This window comes from Dipteris shenzhenensis, chromosome 21 (genome assembly GCF_047967505.1).
Source record: "Dipteris shenzhenensis isolate YYH24624 ecotype China chromosome 21, Dip_SZ_1.0, whole genome shotgun sequence".
Lineage (NCBI taxonomy): Eukaryota > Viridiplantae > Streptophyta > Polypodiopsida > Gleicheniales > Dipteridaceae > Dipteris > Dipteris shenzhenensis.
The window spans coordinates 26,647,527-26,667,978 of record NC_141616.1 but is presented as its reverse complement, the minus strand read 5'-3'; the positions used below and the strand labels follow the sequence as shown (position 1 = coordinate 26,667,978).

At 43.8% G+C, this 20,452-nt stretch overlaps 1 protein-coding gene across 1 annotated transcript in view; it reads left to right on the top strand.

Annotated features, from left to right (window-relative positions):
• The first annotated feature begins 831 nt into the window (after nt 1–831).
• The window catches only part of LOC147888693 (uncharacterized), an 80,850-nt gene continuing 61,229 nt past the window's right edge, over nt 832–20,452 (top strand). The window contains exons 1-3 of the mRNA XM_087392690.1: nt 832–941; nt 1,298–1,867; nt 2,015–2,101. Coding sequence (XP_087248816.1) covers nt 918–941; nt 1,298–1,867; nt 2,015–2,101 — 681 coding nt within the window. The 5' untranslated portion in view covers nt 832–917. The remainder of the gene's footprint in view (nt 942–1,297; nt 1,868–2,014; nt 2,102–20,452) is intronic.

Here is a 20,452-nt window from a genome sequence, read left to right as displayed (position 1 = left end):
ACCAGCTAGTTGATTTCTTGTTGGGATTGGTTGATGAACCTTTTCCCCCCACATATTGTGAGAGAAGGGATTTATTTTTCATATGAGGAATCCAACTAATTTTTGAGTGGACCACCAAAAAGGGATGTCTCCTAAAGGTCTCCTTTTATACTCTAGGATTCGTACCACAAAGATAGAAAGACTACACTGTATTAACAAGCAAGTATAAAAATATTAGCCCTTGTCTATAGGTGGGGAAGGGTGAGCCTTCCTCCCATTGCACTCTCAGTAATGTCCGTTGTCCCATTAACCTCCTCCAATATATGAACCGAGTTTCTTGGCCTCACTTATGTCCTTTTTTTAAGGGGGAACTAATCACTCAATTCGGTACCTATTTTTTGGGTCTAGGGTCCCATTTTGAGATGAAAATTATGTGACATGATGGCCTATTTCAATTGGTGCCTTTGACTAAAGTTGTGCTTCACGTTTCATCATTATAAGCTTTGGTCATATGTATTACTATGTATGTGGAGACCATTATGGCACACATCACCACCATCTTGACATTCCGACAATAAGTATACTGTTGAAACCGTTGCCCAGCCAGCTTCTGAAAAAATGCAAATCCATGATTGTTTTGGGGCAATGAGCATGTTTGGGCATTGCAAAGGCGAGCTAGAATCTTGAGATTCTGGGAATTGCAATGCCGAGCTAGAATCTTGAGATTTCAGGACGCTCGGCGGGGAGTTGAAATGAGAGCTCAGCATGCTGGCATAGAAACGTGCCTCCTAGTGGGGATAGCCCCACTATGATACGAAAGGAAGCTCTCTAAGGTCTTTTGAAAATCTCGAAGTTTAAGTTATTAAATCGAAGCAAGTGGTACAACAACGAGAGAGGAGGTTCTATCCATTGGCGAGCCTTGGAGGCTCTCTTCCGCCATGGCTGCTGTAACCACAGCTCAGGTTCCTCTTTCCCTTCTTCCTTTTCTGATTGCATCGATGCACAGCTCTTCATCTGTTGTGTTAGCCAAGACTTCTCCCTCTTTGAAGAAATATGCTGCATTTTCTGCTTCGACAATCCGTCAGATAGTCCAAGCTGAACGACTACTCCCTCTTTGATGAAACATGCTGCATTTTCTCCCTGGACAATCCGTGAGAGCTTATCATGATGATATTGATGATTGTAATATCGTCCACAGAGGCCAAATGAATGTGTGTGTGTGAGAGAGAGAGAGAGAGAGAGAGCTCTTCTCTTATTTTAGTTTGTTGTACGTGAGGTGGCGTCCTTAGCTCTACCCGGCTGATTATATTTGTGACAGGTAGCCAAATTGTGGTTTCCCGAGTGTGATTTGTACCGTTGCAACTCAGCCAATCTTCCTCAAAAAAAGGGTTATGAATGGAGCTGTCGTTTGTCGCCGGGTTCAACGTTAAAATGTTGCTCGACATCGGTGGCATCCGCTAGGCGACAAATAAGTTATGCATTTCCAAACGTTGATTTGGAGGAGGGCTCATTTTCTGAGGAAGGGCTATCCGACGACAGTTTCAGCTCATCAGAAGAAGGAAACGTATACAAGGAAGATGATAAATGGTCATTTCAGCTGGAGACGGACGAACTCAAAGCTCCGAATGTGCCGCAACTCGGACTACAGAAAGAACAAAGGCGGCGGGAAAGAGGACAGATCGCAGATGCTGACTTTGATGGTGGACTTCTTGAAAATGAGCAGATGGTCGTGCGAGAAGAACCCGTTTTGTCAAGGTCCAGCTCGTTGTCTAAACGGCAGAGGGCCGAGCCAAGGAATCCTCGCCTTGATATTGGGAATGCAACACTTCAGGATGTTGCCAAAAATTTAGAAGAAATTATTAGTGTTAAGCATCAAGAATCTGAGATGGTACAGTCTAGGTTTAATTCCTGTGTGGAACAATTGTGAAACACTTTTACAAAAGCTATCGTAATCACGCCAAATTTTTATACTTCTGGATCTATTGCTCTTGGCTGCGTGTCCTTCTCTACTCTAAAAAATTGTTTAACGCTGTAGGACGTCTCAAAACCTCGTCCAGTGTTGACAAATGCGGAGAAAGCTTGTCTGAAAAAGAGCAGACCGGATTTGGCCAAAATTTCATCTGTAAGTTGCCAGTCACAAATTGCACACCTCAAACTGAAAAACACAGGAAAACCGTTTTTTCGTCTTTGTAAATTTTAGCTGCACAGTATTTTGCAAACTTGAAGAGCAGTGTTTTGGGGTTTTTTCTGAAGGCTAGTAGGTAATGGGAAAAGAGAAACTTATGCCTCAATTCCTGAACCCGCTGGATTGACAACAGATGTGGCATCAAGCTGTGGTTATATGAAGGGGCTTGGTTCCCTAAAAGCTCACGTTCAACCTGGGAAGTGTCCCCACTAAGATGTAATTGTTCACAAATCAGTGAACTAACTGTACAGCTCCAATCTGCATTCGTTTTTTAGCGCTGCCTTCCTGGACGAGTGCTTTAGTAAGTCACTTCCAATTGCTGTGCCTGTGCCATGTCTGCAGCCCCCAGCATGATGTGCTGCACGCTGTGCTGCCCATGTGGCAGCCATACTGCTGCATGCATGGCAGCCTCTAGACCTGCTTGTGGCTCCAATATAATGCACCCACATGGCAGCCTCTCTTACACCCATGCTCTGTTCAGGTCTCGTGCCCCCTTGTGTTCCTCATATAGGGGATCACCAGTGGGACAGGTCAAACTTGCTGATGAAGGCTGAGCTGCTGCCAGATGGGATTGAGATTGCTGATTGCTGGTGGAGAGAATGAGGGTGGGAGATCTTTTATAGGCCCCTAGAGGCTCAGTTGTAACCCTCGTGTGCTTGATGCTTATTTGCCAGGGCCATACACAATAAAGTTAGCGTACTCAAGCCTTCCAAGTTCTGTTGAGAGAGTGTGTGTATTAAACATACTAGGTGTGACGCACGCACACGTGGATCTTCTCTCATCCCAGGTCAGCCAGCGAGGATGGATAGATCTGTCAGAAAAGATTTTGGTTTCAAAGGTCCTTGTCAAGGATTTCAGAGGCATCCAGAAATGGTACTTAAAAGAAATTATAATTAGCTTAGAATTACAGATGAGGATATAGTTTATCTATGTTCTCGAAGGATCTTTTAGAAAGGGATCCATTGTTTCCACTGGAGGAAATATATATCTGCAAGACAATGATCTGCATCTATGTATCTGTGTTTCCATGTATCGACATTATATAATTAGGAGCAAGCTCAATTGTACATATGGCCAAAATCTAAATAGTAATAAAAAGGCAGCACTTTTGGTTCCCACTTTTGTGCCCCACTTGATGGCTCAAGTGGCACACAAACCACTACAAATTTTGACATAGCTAGAATTCAATAGATTCAATAGTACCAGTTAATGCATGACATTGTTCATCAAGGATATGAGAGCCCGAATTTGCCACAGTAGTACATGGACTGTCTCCAGGGTAGTTCGTCGAGTTTTTACAGGGAACAACAAAGTTGGTCAATTTTCTACATGAAACGTTTCATGGATGGCTATTCATTTTGTAGATAGCAAATGCAGATAGGATCAGCACATTTTTTCATGGTATTGGTTTAGACATTCGGTTGGTTGTCCAAAGCTTCAAGTTAAAGGACTATGATAGAGCTTATGGGGTTGTTCGTAATTTTTGAGTTTATGAGCAAGGGTGGACCTTGAGTCTGTTAGAGTTTAACATCCCTTGACATTTTCCGATGTAGCGATATATCAAAGCTCTTAGACACTTCTTGATGTACGTTACTGTGTGTGTGTGAGGGCAGCATAAGCAAGACTTGCGGCTAAAGGATACGCACATCGCCCCGGGATTGACATCAAGATACCTTTTTTTTTCCCCAAAGAATTGACATCAAGATACCTTTGCTCCCACTGCATGGATGGCCACAATTAAGACAATGACTTACAAGCATTGGCCATCTTTCATATGGATGTGAAATCAGTCTTCCTCAATGGAGACCTGAAGGAGGAGGTTTACGCAGAGCAACCACCCGGCTTTGAAGTTCCGAACTCAGTAGGGATGGTCTACAGGTTGCGCAAGGCATTGTATGGTCTCAAACACGCACCACGAGCATGGAACCAGAAGATCGATGCATTTTTCCTACGGAAGGGTTTCACAGGTCCATGGCCTATCCTAACCTGTATATCTTCCGTGAGAAGAATCTTGTCACCATCATCTACGTTGACAATCTCATCTTGACAAGGAGCCATATGGTCCACAGCCGAGAAAGCTGTCCTATCACAGGAGTTTGAGATGATGGATCTAGGATTGCTTTATTTTTTCCTCGGCTTGGAGATCTGGTAGACGAAGAGGGGTTTTTTTTGTCTCTAAGAAACGGTACGTCCATGAGCTGCTTGTTAGAAACATGGTGAAAGTGAGGGAGAGAGGCTAGGGAGAGAAGAAGTGATACTCAAATGTAGACCCCATGGAAGGCTTTCTTTCATTCATCATCTTCATCAAATGACACAAGTGAAGTACAAGCCTTTATAGGCTACACACACACACACTAGCACCAAGTGCATATGGGATAAGTCCCATGGTGACATGTGGCACTCACACATCAAACCACTACTAGATCTCCTAGTACAACACATCTCACACACTCTTTGGCTATGATATCTCCAACACCCCCCTTCAGAGCAAAGAGTGTATGACCCAACACGTAAGGAGTAGACCGATCCCCCCTCCACTGCAATACTGCAAAGAGCAAGTCCAACTATCCAACACCTCCCGTGTGATAGTGACTTCTCAGTCAGCTTGCGACCGGCAAGGGTAGACCATCACTCATCCCCCCCCCCCCTCTTACTCTGAACTGGGTGGTCAATACCATCATACCAAAGTAAAAATCCATACAATCATTTTTGGGGGACAACCCAAGGCAGAGTGCCTCTTATTGACTCCAAATACATTCATTTTAGAGGGACAACTCAAGGCTGAGAACCTTTATATACTGAACACAAAAACACATAGCATATAGGGCCTAGAAAGCCCAAGGATCCGAGTCATTAAGGCTTCTCAAGAGAGAGGCCGTGAACCTCAGCTGTGGCTGCATGTATCTCCTTAGGGGGCGCTTCAGGTTCGGCCTGTTCTTCAGCAAGAAGATTGGCATGGTGCTTCTCTTGTTCCTGTTACTTCTTCTTGACGCAATTAGCTTTAATCTCTTACAAAATCTGCAAATAATATTCTTGTTGGTCTTCCATTTGCTTGTGGAAGCAAAGGCTTGATCACCAAGAGAGGCAAGAATTTCTTCCTCATTATGACGATCCTTCTCAATGAGTAGAGCAACCATATCATCAAACGTGGTAGTGGCACGGCGTAGAACATCAAGAGTTTGCTCAAATCGTGATATCCTGTGCATACTCTTCATAAGGACAGCCATCTTATCTCCGTCATCAGGTGCGCTTTTCAAAGTTGAGAGTTGTTGAACAAGATATTGAAACCTTGCTAGATGATCACTCAATTCATCACTATCTTCCATTTTCAAATCATAGAACTTGAGCTTCAAAAAGACTTTGGAGTTGGTGATTTTATTACCAAGTAACGTCTCAAGGCGATCCCAAATCTCCTTAGCAGTTGACTTGAAGTCCACATGATGGATGAGAGAGTCGGCCAAGCAAAGACCAATGAGGGCAATGGCCCTGGCATTTTGCTACTTCCAAAGCTTGCGTTGTTGCTGATCCAGCTTTGTCGTCCTCCTCAACATCCCCAACACCTTCATGCATAAGGAGCAGCTGTAGCTTGGTTTGCCATGTGGGAAAACCTTCCCTTTGGAACTTCTCCACGAGCAAAGAAGTAGAAGACAATGAAGTCATGATGGCAAAGACCTTGATGAAGGCGGACAGCAAGTTGAGATGAAGGACCAGCAAAAAAATGGGCTGGTATCAGGCAGATATAGGTGTCTAGTGGTGCTCCAAATGCCTCAAAATGCAGAACTGAGTGAACCCAAGTCAAATAAGAGCAAGTAAATACCCTGAAATGCAAGAATGAGCCAAGGGAAGAGCACTTGTGGGCTTGATGACTGCTCAAGGTGCTGTAGCAGGTCCGAAATCCTCAAGAAGGTAGCTGGAGGGGGCGCCAAATGCAATGATATATCTTGAAATTTGTGAAGCGCCTTAGCAAACCAGCTCCAAGCTATACCGAGATGCTGTAGTAGAGGTATAGGTGTAGCAAAATGCACCAGCAGGTCACCAGTCCAAGAACAGCCCTTAAAATGGCTCTGTTGAAGGCAGTTCTGCAGCAGCAGCCCCAAAATAACTCGAAAATGCAAGAGCAGCTTCAATACTAGGTCGAAACAGCCTCCAAAAGTCACGAAAATCTGCAATAAAGTTCACAGATGGTCGATTTCTGCTGCAGCAGCCTGCAAACCCTAAAAATGGCAATGGAAGGGCTCCAAATCAGCTCGTGTGTAGGCGCCTGTGGTTGTAGGGTACCGACAGCAAGAAATGGAGGCGGCTGGCTGCAAAAATGAACACAAAAGGGGCTGAATGAAGGCAGCAATGAAGGCGGCTGTGCAGAAACCCTAATCAGGCAGGAGCAGCTTAAAGGAGGCAGAAATGAGCAGAAAGACAGCTTTAACTGAGGCAGAAATGAATGCAGAACTGAGGCGGCTGCAAGAGGGAGGAGCTTGAGCAGAATTAGGGTTAGGGTTAGGGCAGAGATGACGTGGCAGCTATGGCAGGGTTAACTTGCTTTGATACCATGTTAGAAATATGGTGAGAGAGAGAGAGAGGCGCTAGAGAGAGAGAAGAAGTGATACTCAATGTAGACACCATGGAAGGCTTTCATTCATTCATCATCATCATCAAATGAGACAAGTGAAGGACAAGCCTTTATAGGCTACACACACACACACACACACTAGCACCAAGTGCATATGGGATAAGTTCCATGGTGACACGTGGCACTCACATCAAACCACTACTAGATCTCCTAGTACAACACATCACGCAACACATCTCACACTCTCTTTGGCTATGATATCTCCAACACTACTAGAGGCCTTTGACATGCAGAATTGCAACCCATTTTCTCTCCAATGGATCTGTGTCTCAACATGTGTCACATGCACCCCTGCACTTGGGTGCAAGGTGACAACTGGATTCATCGACAAAGTGCAAATAGTTCCTATGATAGGATATTTTGTCATATGCCGTGACTCCATTGTGACCTTGTCTAGGGACAGCTAGACACGAGCTACGCAGGTCAGTCTCTCAGCCTTAGGTCAAGTCAGAAAAGTCAGTCCTTGTTCAGTAGTACCCACTGGAGAACAGTAGGTTAGTGTTTTTGTCTTAGGATTCTAGGTAGGTCTAGGTCTGAGCCTAGGATAGGGCCCAGAAGGGCCCCCTCAGGGCTGGACCAATGAGTTCCCATCAAGGGAGAATGGGTTGGGGAAGGGCTGCCTTTATAGGCTGCCCTGTGCCCCTCCCTAGGCTGCCTTTTATGGGGCAAAGGATTCAACCAGCCAGCCCAAACCAACCAAGCAGCTGGTCGGATGACTCCAATTGGGAAGAGATCCGGATACACGGGAGATCAACAACATGATACTGTTTCGCCCTCGGATCATCAATGATTATGCGGAGCAACTAGAGCTGCATAGCAATTGCAATAAAGCAAATTCTTCCAGCTGTTGGGATTGATGACTCCAATTGGGAAGGAGATTCGGATACACGGAGATCAACTACAGGAAACTGTTTCACCCTCGGATCATCAATGATTATGCGGAGCAACTAGAGCTGCATAGCAATTGCAATATTATGTACTACGCTCGGACTAACCATATTCAGATCCAATATCACTTTGTTCTCGAGAAGATACTTGATGGGGAGATCTTGTTCGCCTTCTGTCCAACGGAGGACAACGTAGCAGACCTATTTACCAAGCCTCTACCATAGCAGTTAGTTCGATAACATTCCAGGTCACTTAGGTTGATTTAACATCCAGGAGGTGAGAGGGGGTGTAGAGTTTGACATCTCCTAATGTACATTACTGAGTGAGGGCTTCTTTGTGCCCTACGTGAGGATAGATTAGGGGAGGGATGGACATGCACCAGGGTGATGTGTACAGCCATGGTGTCACGATGGATACAACCACTTCTAGGGCTGATTCAGTATGCCAAGGACTGCGTCAGGGTACAACAGGAGGTACGGACTGGTATGGCTAGATTTGGGGCCTGATACGGCTCTATTTGGGGGTATTTCAGGGTTCTTGTGGCTTGCCCTGGCAGTCGGCCTTGAGCCGCCTTATAGGCGCCATGACTAGGGCCAAGTTGGGGGCTTACCGAGCCAATCACTTGGTCGGTTACCTCGACCAAGCCTGTTACAATCTCTACATACAAGGAGGGCTCCTTCAGCATTTACCACCGAGCCTTAAGACTTAAAAGAGAGCTTCGTCGCAGTCATCCTCTTGTGAAATCCCCCTCGAGTTCCTTTTCACCTCTCATATGCATCTCTCTCTCTAGAGTCTTCCCCCCTACCTAGTGCTTGCCCCTTGGCTTGTTCATTTGGTGCCAAGTGTTTTACAAGACCCTTTCTTTAAAGCCCTCTCAATATGGCTTACTTTTGCTCCACTTCATTAAGCCCCCATCAATGCAAGCTCTGTCGAGCCCTGTGGTTTTCCACCTCACCACAACCAAGCTGAACGCTTCCACTATTATGGTTGATGTAACATCCCCTTCCTCTTAAGAATGGTTTGCGTCCTCGAAAACAAAATAGGAAACCTACTTTGGAGATTGTTTACCCTTTTCCATGTTCCAATTAACCAAACATTCTTGCCATATTGTATGTCGCATTCTTTTGTCTTGTCTGTCTAAAATGCTTTTTGGTTCATGTGGTAAAGTAAGAGGCTCAATTAGTTTAACTAGGCCTTAATTTCCAATGAGATTATCATTGTCTCCTAACTTTCTTTTTAGCCTACTTACATGAAAAACTGGATGGACCCTACATCCCTCTGATAAGGCTAATTTATAAGCAGCTAGTTCTCAAATTCTCTTAAGTATTATTAATGGTCAACAATACCTAGGAGACACTTTGGACATTTACATGTCTTTAGAGATTCTAAAGATTCAGGTACCTTGAGGTAGACCTTCTCATTTTCTTCAAACTCCAACCTTTTATGGTGGGGGTTTGCATAGCTTCTTGCTCTATCTTGAGTCCTTTTGATGCTATCTTTAGCTAAATTAAGCATCTGATATCCTCAATAAAGTCTTTGGCCACTTGAACCTTCTCTTCCCACTGTAACTGGGGCTCTAGGTTGAAATCACATCATCATGAATGGACTAAAACTTGTATAGCTGAATGTTTGGCATTGTTATATGCAAATCCTAATATGGGCAAATAATGTTTCCCTTTAGTTTGCTGTTTACATATGCTTGAAGCATATTCTCAATGACCTGATTGACCCTTTCAGTTTGACCATCATTCGGTGGATGATTCGCGGTGCTCATATTCAAAGAAGTTTTCAACCTCATAACACAACCCTCCAAAAATGGCTGTTGAATTTGCTATCCCGGTCATTAACAATACTGGCTGGTAGCCCATACAATTTATAAATATGCTTCACAAATAGCATAGCTAATTCTGGAGTTTAAACCTCTTCATTGGTTGGAATAAAATGAGCCATCTTGGTCAATTGATCCACAATTAGCATAGACTATAGCATACTGTTCCTTCTCATATGCCGAGTAATTCCATTGGTCACGGTCTAATTTTTGCTTTTAAAAGCCACTGGTCGACCCTTTTGTAAAAGTACCGTCCCAACATTAAAATCACTAGCATCTGTTTCAACCATGAATGGCTCATTGGATCCACTACCTTTAAGACAGGAGCAGATGTGAGGTTTGTCCCATATGAAGATACTAACCGTCCCCATAAGCTGGTCCATCATCGGAACATATTTTAGACTTGATAATTGCAAAGTTAGATATAGGGAGGAGACAAACATTCTTTGTAAGAATTGTTATCCCCACATACTCTAAAGATAATAGAGACATGAGATTAATAATATCCAATTGCTTGGATTCTTAGTATTGCAACGATGCACTTCGTGATGGGGCATTGTTAGATGTATGAACAAAAATCACAAATAAAAACAAGGTTTGATTCATATTTAAGATTGTATTTCATCATTGGCACCTCTAGATTGATGGCTCTCTACGGTCTATTTACTTCTCAGTTTCAAGGTTCAACTTTGAATCTTGAAGTAATAAGTACTAAGCAGATTCATTGTTCTATGTGAGCAATTTTAGCATAGCCTTGGATGAATCTCGTATAAAACCCAAACCAACCTAAGAATGTATGCAATTTTTGTAGGTTTGTAGGATGTGTTGGAGATATCATAGTCAAAGAGTGTGTTAGGTGATCTAGTACTAGTCTGTGTGTGAGTCTTGTGTGAGTGCCACGTGTCATCATGGGACTTATCCCATATGCACTAGGTGCTAGTGTGCGAGTGAGTAGCCTATATAAGGCTTGTACTTCACTTGTCTTGTCTTACTTGATGAATGAATGAAAGCCTTCTTCATGTCTTCATTGGAGCATTATTTTCTCACACCCTAACTCTCTCTCTCTCTCTCTCTCCTTCCACCATGTTTCTAACATGGTTTCAGAGCCACCTTCCATAGCTGCCACGTCACCCTTGCCCTAACCCTAAAATCGTCATTTTAGCTCAAGCCCTTGCAGCTGCCTCAGTTCCACGGCCTCCTCTTGCAGCCGCCTCAGTTTCGCCTCAGTTCCGCCTCTCTCAGCCCACCTAGAACCTCCACAGTTAGCCGTACAGTCCGTACTGGCTGTATGGACTGTTCCGTACTATTTCTCCTTGCTCCTGCAAGCTGCGCCGTACCACTCTGGCTCCTACAAGCTGCGCCTAGCTGGTCGGTACATTTCGGTGCACGTGTAGAGCTCTCCATCGCCGAACTCCAGGTTTCGGTGCTGCTGCTGCATATCCGCCTGCAACAACGTCATTTTCGAGGTGTTTCCAGCCCTCTAGCTCATACAAATCAGCCGATTCTTTCCTTGAAGACCTGGTGCAGCATTTCAGTGTACTTTGGACAGTGAGTTTAGCATTTCAAAGCTGTTCTACTTCATTTCGAGGGTGCTGCCCGCCTTCACGCAATTCTCTTTAGTCATTACTTCTTTGTCTTCAAGCTCTATCCTTGTTGAGAAGTTTAAGGGGGAAGATTTTCCCACATGGCAAACCAAGATGCAATTGTTGCTTATGCGTGAAGGAGTTTGGGATGTTGTTGAGGATGACCAGGTTGAGCTACTTGATCAACAACATCAAAAGATTTGGAAGCAGCAGAATTCAAAGGCCATTGCCCTCATTGGTCTTTGCTTAGCTAACTCTCTCATCCATCATGTGGATTTCAAGTCAACCGCTAAGCAGATTTGGAGTCGCCTTGAGACTTTCTTTGGTAATAAAATCACCAACTCTAAAGTCTTTCTGAAGCTCAAACTTTATGATCTGAAAATGGAAGAGAGTGATGAGTTGAGTGATCATCTTGCTCGGTTCCAATCTCTTGTTCAACAACTCTCAAGTTTGAAGAGTGTCCCTGATGATGAAGATAAGATGGCTGTCCTTATGAAGAGTATGCATGGCATTTCTCGCTTTGAGCACACTCTTGAGATCCTTCGTCTTGCCACTACCACGTTTGATGATATGGTGGCCCTCCTCATTGAGAAGGATCGTCGCAATAAGGAAGCCGCTCTTGCCTCTCCTATTGATTATGCATTTGCTTGTGATTCACAAGCAAATGGAAGACCAACAAGAACATCATTTGCATGTTTTGCAAGAGGAAAGGACATATTGAAGCCCATTGCTTCAAGAAGAAAGCACAGGAACAAGAGACGCATCATGCCAATCTTCTGGCTGAAGACGAAGCTGAACTTGAAGCGCCTCTAGAGGAGATACATGCAACTACAACAGAGGTTCATGGCCTCTCTCTTGACAACGAGGATGCATTCGACCAGGATTGAGCTTTCTAGGCCCCTATGCTATGTGTGTTTGTGTTGAGTCACATAAAGGTTCTCAGCCTTGAGTTGTCCCTCTAAATTGAATGTATTTGGAGTCAATAAGAGGTTCTCTGCCCTGGGTTGTCCCCCAAAAATGATTGTATTGTGTTTTACTTTGGGTGATGGTATTGACCACCCAGTTCAGAGTAAGGACGAGTGATGGTTTGCCCTTGCCGGTCGCAAGCTGATGGAGAAGTCACTATCACACGGGAGGTGTTGGATAGTTGGACTTGCTCTTTGTAGTATTGCAGTAGAGGGGGGATCGGTCAACTCTTGCGTGTTGGGTGTCACACCTCTTTGCTCTGAAGGGGGGTGTTGGAGATATCATAGTCAAAGAGTGTGTTGGTGTGAAGTGTTGATGTGTAGTACTAGGTGATCTAGTACTAGTCTATGTGTGTGAGTGCCACGTGTCATCATGGGACTTATCCCATATGCACTAGGTGCTAGTGGGCTTGTACTTCACTTGTCTTGTCATACTTGATGAATGAATGAAAGCCTTCTTCATGTCTTCATTGGAGCATTATTTTCTCACACCCTAACTCTCTCTCTCTCTCTCTCTCTCTCTCTCTCTCTCTCTCTCTCCCCTCTTCCACCATGTTTCTAACAGGATGTGGCCATTCCAATATGCCCCTTGCCTTTTTTGGATCCATACGAACCTCTTCTTGGGATATAATATATCCCAAGTAGTTTATTTCTTTTGCAAAGAATTCACACTTGCATTCTTTTGCAAAAAGAGAGTTATCTCTAAGCAATTGTAACACTTTCCTCAAATGTTCCAAATGCTTTTTCCTTGTATGAGGATATAATCTAAGAATGCTACATCAAATTTTCTAAAATATGGCTTCAAGAAACTATTCGTAAGGGTCATAAAAGTTGCAGGAGCATTTGTTAAATCCAAATGGCATTACTTTAAACTGATAATGCCCGTATCTAGTACGATTGGTGATATTTTGATCTTAAGTCAATTTTGGTAACCATTTTGCCTCTTGCAATTAATCAAAGAGCTAATCAATGCGAGGCATATGATACTTGTTTCTTATTGTGATTTTATTGAAGACTCGGTAATCTATGCATAAAGGCATAGTATCATCTTTTTTCTTTACCAGTAAAATTGGTGACGATCAAGGTGAATTACTAGGTTGAATTGGCCCTTCCTAAGGTATTCAAATAATTGTCTTTCGACCTCGCGTCTTTCGTTTGACTAAGTCTATACTATGGTTTACATACATCCATGAATTATGTCTATCTTATGATCTACATCTCGCCAAGGGAGTAAACTATCAGGCAAATCCGACGGAAAAACATGTTTAAATTCAACCATTAAATCATTAAAAGAGTATTTATACTTTTAATAAGATCAAAAGAAAATCTATTTTTTTTAGACGTAGTAGAAATAAAATCACCCATAAAAGTAAGTTCATAAGATATACCTCGCATTCTTGTTGTTGTAAAAGTTGTTCCAATTCCATTGAACAAATAAGGGGAGAGTTGGGCACATCATGTTCTCCTTGAATCTGGAAGACTTTACCATCTTTTTTAAATATAATGGAGTTATTTAAGTAACTTTGCTGCAAACTATGCCCAAGACTATATAACCACTCTCGACCAAGAAGAAGATCTATTCTGTCCCTTTTTATCACTACTTGGACTCTCAGGCAATTTCAATTTCTTAACTAATGAATAGTTAAAGAAATTGTGTGTGGCACTATCATTGACCATAATTCTTACTTTCTGCCGCTTGATTTTTCCATGCATGGTCATTAAGTCATCAGGACTAAAAGTGGACTGCCACATTACCGATGATAGGCAACACATCTGGGTGCTATGTAATGAAGGGGAAAAAGAGGCCAAGTTTAGAGGCCCTTTAGGGGGAAAATGTGGAGGGACTATATAAGTCTCCATCCATCCCCTACTCTCCCTCTCAATCTCTCCCTCTCTTTCCTACCCCATTCTCTCTCCTTACGTAAATGAGTGGCTTCAAGCAGCATCATCGTCAAGGCAATGAATGGTGGAGTCAACACCCCTTCGTACATCAGACACATTGGCCATCAACTATTCTTTGCAAACAAACTAGCTCATCAGGCGAGACTTCCCAAAATTCACCGTAGCTAATGAGCTGGTGCTTGCTGAAGGAGAAAGCCGACGAGGCAAAGGAAGGAAGGAGTATTGGCTCATCGACACCTTGCCCGTGCCCTGCCAGACTCGTCAAATCCCAGTGCGTGTGTTACCAACATTGCTACGCCATCGCTGCTGCCTCGCAAGCCGCCTTGAATCTAGTTTTCCCATTGCCAAGTCCGCCCTGCCATTTCAGTTGCTCATGGTGCTATTGTGTCGCCATCGTTGTCACGCGTGCCCTCGCCATGACTTTTGCGCCACGTCGCGCCCGACGCCGCCGCCTTACATTAGCATTGCGCGGCTACAGAACCTTAGTAATTGCTAAGGTTTGTAGGTTAGCCGGGGTTTAGGTTAACTACGTTAGAGGTTTGGGTTAGGTTGGGTTTAATTAGTAGGTCAGCTAGGTCTAGTTAGTTGGGATTGGTTAGGTTAGTAGGTCTGGTTAGCTAGGTTAGGTTTAGTTAGTTGGGGTGTAGGTTAGGTTAGTACTAACTAAGGTTAAAGGTTGGGTCAGTTTGGTCTAAGACAGTGTCCTAAAGGTCTTAGTTTAGAATTGTACTAACTATCCTAGGTGACTTAGGGACCCCCCTAAATTTATTTTTATTTATTAAAAAAAAAAAAGAAGAGAGAAAAAAGCCCACTTTTCAGCTTCTATTAGGGGTCTTTCAGAGCCTGTTTGGGGCCATTTTGGCTCTGTTTTGAAGCTTCTTTAACGACCTTTCTTCTGAGCCTCTCCATCGACATTTTTGTGTTTTCCACACACTATCTCAGGGGCTCATTACAGCAAGGTTTTTGTTATCCATTTCTCCTTGCCTACATTCAAGCTCTCTCTCCAGGACCAGTCACAATGGCACCGAAGCGTGCTCCTCGTGATATATCGCATGACTCTGATGAGGAGCAAGTGCCTGCCACAGTGGTTGCATCCACTGGTGGTGCAGAGATTCCTTCCACTCAGCCTCTCTCTCGTACATCTCAGGAAGTGCAAGCAGCGCAGACGCAGTATTTGGATGCCCTTTCTTCTATGCTCCAGGGTGCTGTGAGAGTTTGGGGAGAGAGAGAGAGAGCAAGAGAGAGTGAGCTTGAGAGCTGAAAGCTTGATAGCTTGGTTGCAATAGAAGAGTGTAAAAGAGTACAACAGAAAGAGTTAGAGATAAGGTTTTGGCCTAGTGACAAAACCTTAGTAGTCACTAACCATAGTTAGTGAACTAACTGCGGTTAGGGGGAAAATCCTTTTAAAGAGGGAAAAGTGCCCCTAACTAGCTTATTAAATTACATTGGTCACTGCTGAATTATATCTATAATTCTAACACCCCCTTGCAGTGCCAATGTCATGTACAAGGCTGATCAATCACCAAACGGATATAAGTTTAGGGCACTGCGAAATGCCTCAAACTTTTCACGTGGTAGTGCTTTGGTGAAAATATCTGCAACGTTGTCATGTGTGGACACAAAGATCATACTGATCTCTCCTGCATGCAACTTCTCTCTGACGTAGTGATAGTGAACCTCAATGTGCTTCGTGCGAGCATGAAACACTGGATTCTTTGCCACTGCAATGGCACTCTGACTATCAGTGAGAATTGGAGAAGGACCCTCCAAAGACAGATGAAGATAAGCAAATAGACGTCGCAGCCAGACACATTCAACTGTTGCTGTGAAAGCTGCCCTGTACTCAGCTTCACATGATGAGGTAGCCACTGTAGATTGTTTCTTGCTCAGCCAGGAAATGCAAGATTTACCCAAAAAGAAACAATTGCCACTAGTGGACTGCCTAGTGTCATAATCACCAGCTCAATTTGAATCACTGTAGGCATGCATCTGCAAGTCACCCCCCCTGGGAAATAACAAGCCAAAAGACTTCGTGCCCTGCAAATAACGGAAGATGCGCTTAACTGCTTGCCAATGCATAGTTTTTGGGCTGTGCATATACCTGCTCACCTGAGATACTGCAAAGTGAATATCAGGTCTAGTGTTGCATAGATATATGAGGCATCCAACAGCCTGACTGTAAGATGTGGCATCAACTGAATCTCCTGCATCATGCATTGTGAGTTTCAGCCCCGGCTCCATGGGAGTGGCTATGGGCTTACTATCATGCATGTTAAATCTGTCCAAGAGTTTCTGCACATACTTGGACTGAGACATAACAGTGCCACGTCTCTCTTGAGAGAACTGGATCCCCAAATAAAAGTGAAGCAGCCCCAAATCTGACATGTCAAAAGTGGTATGCAAATCAGCTTTGAAATCTGCAATTTTATCTTCATTGGACCTTGTGAGCAGTAAGTCATCGACATAAAGAAGGATGACTAAAATTTCCCCCCCATCCATCTTGATGTAGAAGGTGCTCTCAGTAGGACTATTGTGCAGCCCCTTGCTGGTAAAAAAGGCATGAATCTTGGCATACCATGCACGAGGGGCCTGTTTCAGCCCATACAAAGCTTTGTTTAGCTTGCATACCTGAAGTGCATTTGCTGTAATCTCAAATCCTGGAGGTTGTTTGACATACACCTCTTCCAGCAAGTCTCCATTTAAGAAGGCTGTTTTTATGTCCAACTGATGAACATTCCACTCAAAATGTGCAGCCATTGCAATAACAGATCGGATGGTGGTCATCCGGGATGTAGGACCAAAAGTCTCCTCATAATCTATGCCCTTTTTCCGAGCATAGCCTTTAGCAACCAGCCTTGCCTTGTATCTGTCAATGGAGCCATCTGGCTTCCTTTTCACCTTGAAAACCCATCGTGTGCCAATGGCATGTTTACCTGGTGGCAAGTCTACAACATCCCAAGTCTGATTTTTTTCAATGGACTGCAACTCATCGTGCATGGCATTCATCCAATGCACATTGTCCTTTGCTTCTTCGAATGTTGCAGGCTCCTCCTCATCAAGAAGAGTACCTGCATATGCTGATTCCACTGAATTAGCACCTTCCATGTGCCTTGCTGCACTGCGAGTCCTGCCAGGTAATGGAGCATCAATCTTACTCTCCCTGAGAGTCTGTAACAGCCAGTTTGGGACTGTTTTTGCTGCATGTATGTCTGCAATTTCTTGCTGCACCACCTGTTCCACTGCCTGTGGAGGTGGCAAGACATCCTGTGGCTGAACTAAAGCATCGGGAGGTGGCTGTAAATTCTGATTTGCATCAGAAATATCAGGAGGGGAACCCAAGGCAATGGGTAGCAACCCCTCAAAAACATCCTCTGAAGAAGAAGGCATATGAAATTCAGCCTGAGTGTGAGCTGAATTTTCTGCAAATATCACATCTCTACTGACAATGATCTTGCGTGTAGCAGGATTGTAGAGATGGTACCCCTTTGCTTTCTGCACTGTACCCAACAAATATGCACTTAATTGCCTTATCTGACAACTTGTGCCTAAATTCAACTGGCACATGAGCATATGCAAGGCATCCAAAGACTCGGAAATGATCCACTGAAGGCTTTCTCCCATTCCAGACCTCATAGGGAGTTTTTGTTTTCAAAGCCTTAGTGGGAGCCCGATTTAAAATGTAGTTGGCACACATCAGACCTTCAAGCCAGAATTTGTGAGGCATGTGTTTGCTTTTCAGCATACATCTGTCCATCTCCATAAGAGTTCTATTTTTCCTCTCAGCTTTGCCATTTTGTTGAGGGGTCAGCCTCACTGTGAGCTGATGCACAATACGCTTGCCTTTCAGAAAAGCATCAAAATCTGCAGACAAGTATTCCCCACCTCTATCTGTGCGCAATGTCTGTATCTTGAGTCCGGTTTCATTTTCAACCATGGCTGAAAAGTGTTTAAACACCATGAACACTTTTGATTTGCGCTTCAGCCCAAAGACCCAAGTGAAATTGGAGTAATCATCAATAAAGGTAACAAAGTAGAGATGACCACCCAATGATGGAGTCCTCATGGGACCACAGACATCACTGTGTATAAGCTGTAATTTGCGGACAGCTTTAACTGAACCATCCTTTTTGAAGGGGAATCTATGCATCTTGCCTAAAATGCACCCTTCACAGGCATGTGGAGGAGGTATCTCAAGAGGTGGCAATGCATCAACCATAGAGTGCTTCTGAAGTGTCATCAAGCTGTTATAATGCATGTGGCCATATCGGGCATGCCATAATTCTGCATTCTGCATGGCAGCAGTAGGGGTAGAAACTGCAAGAGCATGGGCTGCTCTTTTCTCAAAAAGGTCAAGCTGAAAAGCCCACGCAGCAGAGTACCAGATAATCTTAAGGCATAATCATTTTCCCTGTCTTGGACAGCACATTTGTCATCCTCAAAGATGACCTGAAATCCAGCTCTGTTAAGAGTGGACACTGAAAGAAGATTCTTGGTGATACCGGCACATATAAGACATATGAAAGTCTGAAAACTGAGCCATCAATGGCAGAAGCTCAACTTCTCGTGTGCCACGTACTGAATATGACGAGTTATTGGCACAAGTGACTTTCTTACCAACGGGAGGTGGATGCAAGGAAGTAAAAAGACACTTCCTAGAAGTGATATGCTTGGATGCACCGCTGTCAAAATACCAAGTGTTCAGTGTTTCATTGACACTGAAAGCAGATGCATCCGTAGAAGAGTCATAACTGCAAGTCAAAAATGCATATGTATCATCATTACAAGTGGCTGTACTATCCAGCCTAGAATCTGAAATGCAAGATAAAAAGGCATAATCCTGTCCAACAAAGTTGGCTGCAGCATCCCCACTGTCAGATGCATGAGGAGCTGAATCTGAAACAGCCATACCGGAGCTGTTTTTCTTCTCTTTTGCAAGCCTTTTCCTGCATTCTGCAATGTGATGACCTGGCTTTTTGCAGTAATGACAAAAACCCTTCTTCTTGGGCTTACTTGCATCATTTTTAGCCTTTTGTGAAGGCTGTCCTGACCCACTAGAAGGCTGATTTACTGATGTCTTTGCCTGTCCCTTTGTTTTTGACTTAAACTTTGAGAGCATAGCTTGTTCACCTGCACGTGAAGCCAAGTTTTTCCTGGTCTGCTCTTCCTGAAGCAGAAGTCCTATCAACTCATGAAAAGTGAGAGGATTTGCACCCCCCCTCAATGATAAGTTCAGCGAGGTATGAAAGCTGAGATAAGACTCAGGAAGAGAATTCAGAGTGGTAGTAATCATCTCTGAATCAGGAATAATCTCATCTATGTTCAATAATTGCTCTCTGAGATCCTGTAGCTTTGTGAGGTGGACTGACATGGAGTCACCCTCTTCCATATGTGTATTACTTAACTCTCTTTTCAAGAAAGATACCCTTGCATCATTCCGGTCTGCATACATGCTTTCTAAGATATCCCACGCTGCCTTCGAGGTCTTACACGACCGGATATGCGGAATGATAAATCTTTTCACTGAAAGAGAGATGCATGACAAAGCTAAGGCATCCTGTGAATCCCATCTCTTCTGCTTTGGAGTAGTGGCTATAGCTGCACCAACAACTTGTTCTACAGCTGCACCCTGTGCACGATCTCTTCCACCTCCTTGCTGAGGAGGGGTATTAGGTGCCATACCTGCTGGTCGGATCTCACCCCCATTCACATAATCCCATAAATTGCGAGAAATCAGAATATTGCGTACCATAAAACTCTAGAGGGAGTAGTTGTTACCATCCAACTTGTTTTCCTGTGAAAGACCATCGAACTGGAAGTCATTCTGATTTTGTTGGGCCATATCTGAGAAAGAGATTTAAGCAGATACAAAACTGAATTCCCTTACTGGGAATGAAATGCACAACTCCCAAAAAACACAGCCAAGCACTGGCTGTAAATGCAACTCAGATTTCTGCACTTGCACTGTCAGAAATCTGTCCAAGCATAAAAAACTCTCAGAATCCCAAAAGTGCTGTAAAACACTTCAAGAAAGACAGTATGAACTGAAATCTCCAAAATTGCTCTCCCAACACAAAAGCCCCAAAATAGGCTCGAAATTGCAACTGGAAAGGGGCAAATTGATCAAAAGCCCCAAATGTTGCAAGAATTGCGCTCTGTCTGCAAAAGCCCCAAATTTCACTGCGAAATTGCACTGTTATCACAAAATCCCCAAATTTTTGCAAGAAATTGTACTGCAAAACTGAAAGCCCCAAATTTCGAGCTTGAAATTGCAACCAGAAAGGGGCAAAAGCACAGAAAGCTCCAAATTTTGCAATTTCAGCAGAAAGCCCCAAATTTTTGGGCTAAACCTGTGAATCTGCTTACAATGTCTGCTTCACAAGCAACTACGAACCCGAAGATACCCAAATGACTGCAAAAGACTGCAAATGTCTGCACAAACACTACCAGATCTGCTGGTACGATGACTGTACGACAGAGTACGGATGATCGTACTGT